Source organism: Fringilla coelebs (assembly GCF_963513975.1).
Source record: "Fringilla coelebs genome assembly, chromosome: 20".
NCBI lineage: Eukaryota > Metazoa > Chordata > Aves > Passeriformes > Fringillidae > Fringilla > Fringilla coelebs.
The window spans coordinates 1,173,272-1,184,373 of record NC_140046.1 but is presented as its reverse complement, the minus strand read 5'-3'; the positions used below and the strand labels follow the sequence as shown (position 1 = coordinate 1,184,373).

General features: G+C 57.8%; 1 protein-coding gene across 1 annotated transcript; it reads left to right on the top strand.

Moving 5' to 3' along the window:
- Positions 1-3,047: 3,047 nt before the first annotated feature.
- On the top strand, positions 3,048-5,247 carry MRPS23 (mitochondrial ribosomal protein S23). Its single transcript, XM_084219032.1, has 5 exons — positions 3,048-3,205; positions 3,291-3,455; positions 4,079-4,156; positions 4,266-4,389; positions 4,857-5,247. Exons 1-5 carry the CDS (start codon positions 3,153-3,155, stop codon positions 4,992-4,994), a joined length of 558 nt encoding a protein of 185 aa, XP_084075158.1. The 5' UTR covers positions 3,048-3,152; the 3' UTR covers positions 4,995-5,247.
- Positions 5,248-11,102: the final 5,855 nt, after the last annotated feature.

The following is an 11,102-nucleotide window of genomic DNA, read 5'->3' as shown; positions in this document are numbered from 1 at the left end:
ATCAGGGCATCCCGTGAGCTTCACTTTCCCTGGTTCCTGGCCAGGGCAGGGCTGTTTCCAGGTGTCTGGGGCTGCAGGGTCTGGGTGATGTCTCTGTAGCACAAATCTCTCCCACAGCACCGGCGCTCAGACAAGTTCTGGGGTGCCGAGGGCCAGGGCAGGTGCCGTGGGCTGGGAGCACCCTGGGATGCCAGCAAGCTTTGGGTTCCTAACATCAAAGCAGCAGAATTCCCAGCCCACCCAGCCCATACCAGTTTTGGTGTCCTCTCCTTTGCTTTTGAAGGACTGAAGGGCAATCCTGAGTCGAGGCAGCACCGTGACAGGTTAGAGCAGCCCCAAGCCACGCTGGCTGTCCCACACCATGGGCAGCAGCCCTGCTCCTGGTGCTGTGCACAACTGTCAGGAGGTGCTGCAAGGGCACAGAATGCCCCATCCTGCCCTGCCCTGCCCTGCCCTGCCCTGCCCTGCCCTGCCCTGCCCTGTCCAGGGTAGGATGTGGGTCTGGAGGAGCACCTGCCTCAGGGTGCAAGGGGCTAAGGGGGAATCGGGGAACAGAAAATCCTTTAGTCCCTGGGTGGGATTTCCATTCTGAGAGAGCTGAGGAGAAGGAGGGGCTCCTTCCCTGCCCTCGCTGGCCCTGGGGGCCCTGGGAGGCTGCTGTTACTCCCTCCCAGTCCAAAGCAGCTCTGCATATTTGGAAGAAAATCAAACTTGGAAGCGGATCAGGCTGTCACCGTTCCACGGTGGGCGGCGGTGCCAGCGCAGTTTCCATGAGCGCAGGAAGCACCAGCGACCGGGAGGGAAATTCTGGAATTCTGCTCTCCCGAGCCGGGGGCTGCTGGCCCCAGGGCTGGGCTGGGCTGGGCTGGTTTGGGTCCTGCTGGGGGGGCAGGGACGGGTTGAGCTTCCCTGGGGAGGCTGGCACAGAGCCACAGGCCAGTCCTGTGCACCGCTGGCAGCTGGGACAAAGAGGGGGACGCTGTCCCTCCGCCCAGGCTGCTCGATAAGAGACACCTGGGTCGCCTCTGTCAGCCAGCGTGGGCTGGTGGAGCAGCCCCAGGCCAGCAGCTGCCTCTGCTTTCTGCCTGAGCTCGTCCCCTCTGCTCCCACTGAGAGAGGGACAGCCAGGAAGGGTGGCCGGGGCTGGGAGCTGGGGAGGGGCCAGCACAGGTGGGTGCCAGCGCCCAGCCCTGCTGGCTCTGACCCTGCTGGAGTCCTGCCCCAAAAGCTCCATGGCCACCCAGGCCTGGCACAGGGCTCTGGGCACGGCTTGGCCACCACCACCCCCCAACAAGTGGCCCTTACACATCCCAGGCCAGGCACAGCCTCTGGGTGATGTCACACTGCAGCCAATATCCTGGAGGCACAAAGCAACATTTCAGTGGAGGTGGAGAGGGGTTTTTGTGTGCTGTGAAAAACAAAAATCAGGTCTATGGAGTGGAAAGGCCACAAACCCGGCTTGGGAGCCAAAATGCATTTCTTACATAAAAATGTACAATTCTCAGTGATGTTTGTATCATTTCTCTACAGAAGGGTTTCGAAAGAACAAAACAAACTGATCTGTGATGTTTGTGAGTGTGGCTATTTTAGAATTTATTTCCATGAGTGATTTTTTTCTTAAAGATGTTTAATAGTAATTCCTATAATAAAGTCCTGTTGTACTCTTAACACTGTATATTTGTTTTTAACACTGTGTATTTTTCTATTCTTTACAGGGGGGAAGAAGAAAGAAGGGGAGCTGGGGAGGGAAGGGGCAGCTCTGGCCCAGCTCCAGCTGTGCCCCTCAGATGCAAACGCCCCAATTCTGGTTTGCTGCTCCTGATGGGGCTGAAATTGTGTCCAGTGGTTCCCTCAGTAACCCAGGAGCCATCCCTGGGGAAGGAGCCCTGGGGGGCTGTGGCAGGGCCGGGGGGCACACGGAGCATCCCCCTCCCTTGCAGGTACAGCACAGAACCCCCCTGTCCTGTGCCAGCTTTCATTTCCCAGCAGGATCGCAGCTTTCCAGCTCGGGAACCTTCCCTGTGAAAGAAAACACTGGAAAAAGTCAAGGCATTCTTGCCTTAAACGTCCAGGCCGGCTGCCCTGGGGAGCGCGGGGCCTGCCCCGGCAGCTCCCTCTGGCACGGCCGCTCCGCTGGGGCTCTGCTGCCCGGCCGGGGATGGCGCTGGGCTCCGCCGGCCCCCGTGTGCCGTGGAGGCGTACTGCCCCCTTCCTTCGCCGGGCTGCAGCCGGGCAGCGGGCACGGGATGTGCTTTCCTTCCTTCCCTCTGCTCCAGTGCCCGGGAAAGGCTGCCAGCAGGGAGCATGGGGCTGCCGGGGCTGCACCCCGAGCGGAACGCACCCCGGGAGCCTCTGGGGCCGCTCTGCCTGCGGGGGCCGCCCGGGACGGGCTCCGGCCGTGGGGCAGCCCCCGGGCAGGGCGGGTGCGGATCGCACTGTCCATCCGCGCTGAGCCCGCTGTGCCTTGGTGTGGATCCCGCTGTCCCTGCGCTGATCCCGCTGTGGGGCTGTCTGTGGGGCTGTCTGTGAGGGGTGGCAGTGTCTGTGGGGGTATCTGTGAGGGGTGGCACTGTGAAGGTGGCACTGTGAGGGTGGCACTGTGAGGGGTGGCACTGTGGGGGTGTCTGTGAGGGACAGCAGTGTCTGTGAGGGGTGGCACTGTGAAGGTGGCACTGTGAGGGTGGCACTGTGAGGGGTGGCACTGTGGGGGTGTCTGTGAGGGACAGCAGTGTCTGTGAGGGGTGGCACTGTGAAGGTGGCACTGTGAGGGTGGCACTGTGGGGGTGTCTGTGAGGGACAGCAGTGGGACACGGCTGTGGGCCCAGCCATTCTGTGACACCGCACCAGCAAACAACAGAAGACGAGGCTGCCCCGAGCCGCGGGACTGCTGGCGTTGCCCGGGCGGGGGCCGAGGCTGCCGGGGCACCCCGGGGACGGTCGCGTCTGTCGCGACAGCGCCAAACGGATGGGAGCGACCCGGCTCGGCCATCGGCTGGCGCTGCCTGGGCACCTTCTCCCGCCGCCGCTCGGCACTCGGCCGCGTGCCCTGGCGGCCGCTCCGGTTCCGGTTCAGTTCCCGTTCCATTTCCGGTTCCGCTCCGGGTGCGCGGCAGCACCGGGCCGGGCTCCGGGGCCCGTCCGGCGGGGCCGCCATGGCCGCCACGGCCGGGAGCCGCACGCAGAAGATCGGGAGCGTGTTCAGCCGGTGCGGGGGGGTTCAGCCGGGCCGGTTCCCCGTTCTCCGTGAGCGCGGCCCGCTGAGCCCCCCCTGAGCCGCGTGTCGCCCGCAGGACACGGAACCTGGTGCGCATCGGGCTGCTGCGGAAGCCGCTGTGGCTGGACGTGTACGCCGCGTTCCCGCCGCTGCGGGAGCCCGTGTACCGCGTGCCGCGGCCGCGCTACGGTGGCGGGGACCCCATCGGCGCCGTGCTCTACCGGGAGGACACCGTGCGGGCGTGGGTGAACCGGGGGCGTTGGGTGAACCGGGGGTTTGGGGTAAATCGGGGGGGTTTATTGTTAATAAATCGGGGCCGTTTTGCGATAAATCAGGGTGGTTTTTTAAATAAACCGGGATGGGTTCTTTTTTTAATAAATTGGGGTGGTTTTTTAATAAATTAGGGTGGCGGTTTTTTTAAATAAATTAGGATGGTTTTGGGGATAAATTGGGGTGGGTTTTTAATAAATCAGGGTGGCTTTGGGGATAAATGGGGCTGTTTTTTCTGCCCTGCCCCGTGTTTCTAAGGGAGGTGGAGGCTGCTCTGACCCACGGCTGCTGTGATTAACCTGAATTCATTAACACAGTTTAAAAAGAAGCTCTGTGGAATCCCAGACAGGTTTGGGCTGCAAGGGACCCTGAAGGCCACCCAGTGCCACCCCTGCCATGGCAGGGACGCCTCCCACTGTCCCTCCAAGCCCATCCAGGCTGGCCTTGGGCCCTGCCAGGTGTTCATAAAGGCTCCTGAGAAAAGGAGGAACAGTTCTGTGCGTGCCCTGCTGCCCCCTCAGTGCTGTGACTCTGCTGCTGTCTGTTCACTCTTGACTGAGCTGCAAAATCTAAACAGTTTCCTTTTCTGGGCAGGAGGTTTTACAAAGTTTATGGCAATGGCCCCAAACCTTTCGACCTGACTCAGCTGAACTTCAAATCCACCTGCCAGAGGTAAGATGATAATCAAACCAGAAATGTTCCTGAGGCTGCCCCCTTCTCCCCTTCTGTCAGGGAACCAGAGCATCTCCTGTGAGTGTAAAAAAGCAGCTTTGCTACCCAGGTTTGTTGAGAAGTACAATGAACTGAAAGAAGAGGGGAAAATTGAAGAGGAGAGATTGTTTGAAGAAACAGGAAAAGCCCTTTTGGCCAGTGGGATCCTTTTACAGAGAAGAGGAGTAGACAAAGTGAGTATGAAATATCCACGGAATTCCTTGGTGGGTTGAGAAAACTCCACCCCCCGGCCCGCAGTGCTGAGTGGGTCTGAATGAAACCCTCAGCACGGCAGTCACACACCTGATGGTCTTAAAAGATGGTCTTTGCTGTGCAGAGAAAACTTTCCTCCTGGCCATGAACAGGTCTGGCACTTGGGGGCCAGAAAAGATGTTTTCCTGGAGATGAAACTGAGTAACCTTTCAAATAATCCACGGTGTATCTGTCTAAGGCATTTGGAACTTTGTGTATTTGCTGTTGTATCTGGAATTTTTCCATGTTTTAGCTGGAGGTCAGCAGCCTCTCTGGAAGTGTGGTGGCACTGTGTTGTGCCTCCACAACAGCAGGAATTAAACTCCTTTGGGACACACAGAGGGCTGCTGCTCCCCTTCAGAGGCGTTCCCCACCTGTTCCATGGGATCTTTGCTGTCCTTCCCTGCAGGGTGCTGCATCCAGGGACGCTGCCTCGCAGCCCCAGCTCCAGGCCGTGCTGGGGGAGCTGCAGGAGAAGAGGAAGGACGGGGAGGAGCAGCCACCAGAGCTGGCAGGGACACACAAGGAGAATCCCTGTCCCTCCTGACAGCCCTGTCACCTGCCAGGAGCCACCTCCAGCCTTCTTTGGGGACGTTGCCCTGAGGAACAGGGTCCTGGTGCCCTCCAGGCTCATCCATGGCACACGTGTTCCCCTCTGTCCAGCTCCACATTGATAAAGTCACAGAAAATCTTATTTCTTTTAGTATTCACAACTGTTTTCTGAAATCAAGTTGGAAAACACCGAGTGTAAAAGTGGAAAATTAAAACATTCTCTTTAAAAGCTGGAAGTTGTGCCTGTTCAGGTGTCTGGTGTGCAGTAGTGAAGATGTTTCCTGCTGGGGGAATGCAGATCCTGTTTGATGTGTTCCAGCAGCTGTCTGAAGTGCCATCTTTTTATAGCTGATTGAGGAAAACGGCTATTTATAGAAGTGCTATAATGAGCTCTTCCCATCCCATCATTTGCCTAAATTCAGAGCAGGATGAGTGGTGGTGCTACCAGAAAATTGGGAGCTTTGCAGTTGTTAGTGTCTCCTGATGAAATCGGCCACCTTGGAAGTGTGGAAATGGGATGTTACAGCTGTTTGCTGAGAGAAAGGTGACGCTGCTTGGGAAGAGTCACTGGAGCCCTGTCAGGGACAGGAATAACCACCAACCTTCCTGGGACTGGGAGGGAGTTCTGCCCTGCCTGCACATCCAGTGGCTGGCTGATCTCTTATTAAACACTTTGGCTCGGGCACTATGAAAAACAAGCAGTTTGTTTTGTGTCTTTCTTTGAGATTTTTGTTGTTTTTGTTCGTTTGTGATTCTTTAACATCCCGGCCTGGCACCACCCCCGCTCACAGCTGTGAATGATGTCCAGCCTCTCCCTCCTTGCCCAGTTTGGTGCTGCTGCTGCTGGGTGAGGTGCAGCAGAGCTCGGTGGCAGTGAAAAGCAGGGCGTGAAATGCCCCTGGTTTGGTTTCTGTGCCTTGCTTCGCTCCTGGCAGCGATGTGAGTGCAGCAGAATTGCTCCGTTACCCTTGGAAGGTCAAACTTTGCTCCCAGTTCTGCTCTTGCAGAAGAGCTAAACCCTCTCAGGGGTTTGTCACAAAGAGCAAAGAGCCCTCCTCTGTTTTAGCACTGATCTATTTCCAGGTCCAGCAATAACGTCGAGTTTAGAGCCCTCCGGTGCCCTGGGGTGTGCCCTGACCCAGCTGCTGTGCAGAGCACCCGAGGAGAAAGTTGGAATTGGTTTTGTTTTCTGTTGAAAAAAGTCAATCCCCTTGGATTTGCCCTCGGGGACAGCTGTGACCTGGGGGGATGAACTGAGGCCCCTCAGGGGCTTTTCCTGCCGGTGACCAGCTGGGGAGGTGATGGGGACCAGCTGCAGGTCGTTAATTACCATGGCCACAGCGATGGCCACAGGTGAGGGCGTTTTGGGGTGATTGCCTCGCGCCGAGGAGCCAAAGCCCGGCCGGGGAAGGGCAGGAGGCCGTGGCTGTGAGGAGCAGCCGGGGCTGGCAGGGTGCGGGTGCGCTCCACACCCTGCCCCGCTCCTGCCCCAGCGGTTCGTGCTGCCCTGCCGAGTTCACCCCGGGCTTCCGAGACAGGTACGTGGCCAAACGTGCGGGAGAACCTGGAAATGTGTGCGGGACGCTGTGTTTCCGTGGGGGGGAGAGAGAGTGGTGTCATGGTGTGAATGTGGGAATGCTCTGCTGGAAACTGCCGGGGCAGAGCCGGCCCTGGGCTGGGGTAGGGCAGGCTGTGGGTGATGGAGAAGTGGTTGGAACGTTCAGCGCCGTGGGTTTGCTGTGTCTGGTGGGTGCCGGGGATCCCACGGGGTCAGCGATGCGAGCTCTGGAGTATTTGGTGCAATTCGGACAAAACCATTGAAACCAGCGAGTCTGAACAGCGTTCGATGGGCGCGTTTGCCGGGCTGGAGGGCGATGCTGATGGTCGGGACCTGCTGCGACTGCGGGAATTTAATTAAGAAGTTGTGGGCAGTAGCCGGGGGGCGATTTGTCACTGTCGGGGCGTTTTCCCGGCAGCAGGAGCGGCCGGAGGGTCCCCGCAGCCCCCGGTCCCCCGGCGCTCCCCGCTAGGTGGGAGCCGCGCTCCGCTCCCGGCGCCGAGCGGCGGCCGCGGCCCCTCCCGAGCCCCGCGGGGCTCCACAGGCGAGGAAATCTGTGCGGGAGTCCCAGCTGCGAGTCCCGGCTTTCTCCGGGAAATATCTGAAAAGGCATCGCGGCTCCCCCTGGGAGGCAGCGGGGCGGGAGCTGCGGTGATGGAGAGCGCCGGGGTGCGGGATTGCTGCCCCGGGCAGGGCAAAGGCTGCTCCGGCAGCTCCAGGGCTGTGCCCCGAGCCGGGGGCGGCTCCTGCGGGCCGGTGATGTCCCCGCAGCCATCGGAACGCTCGTTCCTGCCCGCAGAGAGGTGGCGGCTGCCTGGCCGTGCCCAGCCCGGCCCGGTGACCTTTCCTGCGCCAATTCCCGACCTTCCTCCCGCGGGCTGCGGGGGCAGCTCCTCTCGCTGCCTGCCGGGCTATTTGCAGTCACTGAATGCCGGAGTATCGCTTACACGGAGCCCTGACTCCCGAGGCTCCAAAGGCAGCGGGCAGGGACACCTTCCACAGCCACGCTGAAGGCTCTCCAGGGCCAGGTCCCAAAAACTGGGCTGAGAGTTTCGGGGTGCAGAGCTGCCTGCCCTCTGGCAGAACGCAGGGGGTGACTGCAGGGGTCTCCCAGGGGTGCTGCTGCATTCCTCACACCGATGTTTCCCCAGACAGTGCAGAGGTGTCCTGCTGGAACAAACACCTCCAGTCCCACAGGTCAGGGCTGCAGAGCCGGGCTCTGAGCTTGGGCTCTGTTTTAACCCACGGGCAGCTGCTCCCAGAGCCCTGCTCAGCCTCTTCACGTGTTCCTGGGCCGTGGATTATCCACTGGTATGTGTTGAGGGCAGGAGAACTAAGGATTTAATAGGATCAGGTCTAATGTCTGGAGCGGCCAAAATAATTCATCAGCTTTGCTGGAAAAACAGGTGATGTGACCTTGCCAATGCCAAGCTTCACCGAGGCAGATAATAAAGGGTTTAGTGTTTAAAGAACATGGCTCCAAGTAAGATATAATATTGTTGGCATTGCCACTCTGTGGAATCCTCGGGGATTTGTCTCTGCCCAACCCTGCTGAACACACACATTTAGTCTTCAAACCTGCCCCGTTTTGAGCTTTGGAATATTCCAGAAATCTGTATCTGTTAGGAAAATGGCTGTGGAATCAGAGCAGGGTGCTGGCTCTGGTGTGCTGTGTTTCCCCACTGGACAGGGGATGGCACAGAAGCGGCTCCTGCTTTGCCAGACCTGGGCAGTGTCAGTTCTGCCACCTGCCTGGTTCTGGTTCTAAACTGGGGCTTTTTAACGAATTGGGTTTGGTGTTTCTTGTAGTGTTTTGCTTCTGCAGCACCAGCAATGTCCATGGCACAGAAATTCCTGCCCCGAGAGTTGTGGGCGGTGTGAGGTGCAGGGCAGGAGGATCAGAGCAAGCCAGTGAGAGCAGCAGGCTGAGCTCAGCTGTGGCTGGCGGAGCTGCTGCTGCTGTTTCCCCAGTAAATGTCGAGTCCTGGCAGGGCCTGAGCCCTGCTTGGTCAGTTCTGACCCAGGGAGGGCAGCCAGGCCCCTTTGGCCGGGTCAGCTGGTGGGGCTGAGTCCCCGAGGGACCCCGGCTGTGGGGTGAGCTCACTGTGGGCACAGCAGTGTGTTTAGTGAATGTTTAACCATCGTTCCAGGAGGGCCAGGCTGTGTGTGTCCCACAGCCCAGCCAGGCTGCCAGGGACTGCTTTGCTGCCAGGAGGGGAAGTGCTGCCCCAAGAAACCCCTGCAGCCCCTCCTGTGAGCTCCGGCCCCGGTGTCACTCCGGGAGCCAGGGTCACTCCCCGAGCCAGGGTCACTCCCCCGGTGTCACTCCGGGAGCCAGGGTCACTCCGGGAGCCAGGGTCACTCCCCAGCCGCTCCCCGGGGCCAGGGTCACTCCCCCAGCCGCTGCCCCGAGCCCGGGGTTTGCATTGTCCCCGGCCCCAGCAGTGATCCGGGCTGTCCCTGTGCCGGGGGTCCCGCAGGAGCCCGGTGGCTCAGCTGCCCTTGGCTCTGTGTGTCCCTGTGCTGCTGCTGCCTCTCTGCATATTGCAGGCTCATTCTGATGTGCGCTAATGCTATTATCCTCCAGAAATTGAAATCAAGTCTGAACCTATAATGTTTCACTGGGAGGGAATTGGGGTTATATATTCCTGTGTACAGCAGCATTCTATTTCAGTCATAGCATTTAATTATGATTGGTGTGTTAGTGCCCACCAGAGCATAACAAATTGTCATTATGTTATTCTGCTGAGTCTAATTTAATTGGCAAGTTGTCACAAAAGCAATTATCCATCATTTATTTTGTTGCCATAACCACATCTTGGAGAGCACCTGCTGTCTGAAGTGGAAAGGCTCTGCAGTCTCTTGGTCCTGGATTTCTTCCACTTGCTGACACAAAGACACCATTTCCTCCTCTTATTTAAAAACATGTTCCTGGTTTCCCAGCGTGGGCTGGGATGCTGGAGGGGATGCTCTGTGCAGGTAGAGCCCTGTTGGGACATCCTGGGGGGCTGTGACCCGGGGACACCTTGGGGACAGCCCAGGGCAGTGTCTGGGAGTGGTGCTCCGGTGTGGGAGCCTCTCCTCACTTCTGCAGAGCTGGGATGAACGGGCGAGAGGAAGGAAAGCTCTAAACGAGACGTTCCCTGCCTGGAGTAAATACAACTCTTGGTTTCTTGCAAATAATTTCGGGTGAAAACAGGGAGGGGGAAAAAGCCCCTGAGCTGCTGGTGGTTTGTTTGGTGTCTAAACACACAGAGGGGTTTGGAGGGGCAGAAGGGCTGCAGGCCCTCGGAGCCTGGCTGGTTCTGGAGCTGCTCAGCTGAGGAATAAACCCCCAGGTTTGGGGCTGGTGCTGTCCATGGGCAGCTGGGACAGCACGGGACACCCTGGGGCACCTCGGTCCCCTGGCTGCCCTTCCCTGGCTCCCGGGGCCGCTGGAATCCATCCCAGAGCCTGCCAGCCCGGGCTGCCCTCCACGGAGCAAGGCTCAGATAAGGCATCTCGGGGAGATTAGGAGCTGGCAGGGAAGATTAGTGGCTCTTTATAATCCAGCAGGCAAAGCAATCTCAGACTTCCCGAGACCAACCCCAAAGTGCTGATTTTCTCCTTCCTGAGACGGCACGTGGCTATGACCTGTTCACTTGTGAGATTTTGGAGATTGCATCCCAAAATCCTGCAAGGCTAATGCAGACTCATGAACTGAAAGCCTGTGACTCACTGTGATAAATGAGTAAATAAATGAAAATCTGTTCTGATGTCTGTATTTCTATGAGTTACTCCCCTCTCCGCCCTGTCTGTAATCTCTTCCCCTCTGGTAGTTCTGATTAGCTGCTAATGAGGAAAGATGATTTTGTAGTTAAAGCACAGAGAGAGGGTTTTGTTCCTAGTTCTGCTTTTTAAAAATTTTCCCTTCCATGCCTTGATTTTCCCAATCTGTGGGCCTGGATACTGTGGATTTAAGATGGTGTGAAGCTAAATTAACCCATATTTGCAAACCAGTTTGTTTCAAAGGGAGGGGTACAGTCACTTGGAAAGGAGGGATTGTCAATTTTCCCTCCTGGTGTTCCTGCTGAAGATGAGCACTGCCCCTGTCTCATTTCCCAGCAGTGACAGCCTGGAGCTGGCCAAGCTCTGTGCTCACAATCTCTGTCTCTGGGGGTCTGCAGGTGTCTCTGTGTCCCTCTCTGGTCACTGCCCAGGGCTGGAGCTTGTCCCTTTTCCCTGGGCTGGCTCTCAGCAGGGCTGGGAGCTGTGGGGCAGGGTTAAACCTGCAGCCATGCCAGCAGGTATTTGTGTGTCTGATTTATGGGTGAAATTCCCCGCCATGGAGGAGGCATCGTGGAAGGGCTGAGTGTGATAAATAACTCATTGTAATGTATTATTTAGCAAATTATAATGAAAAGCAGAAAATACACAGAGGGGAGCAGACAAATGCATTCCCCAGCTGGCAACTTACTGATGGTTTAGAGCCAGAAAATGGATATTTAAGAGCGTTTGGGAATTTCCATGGCTTCTCCTGGAGATAAATCACCTTTCTGCAGATGT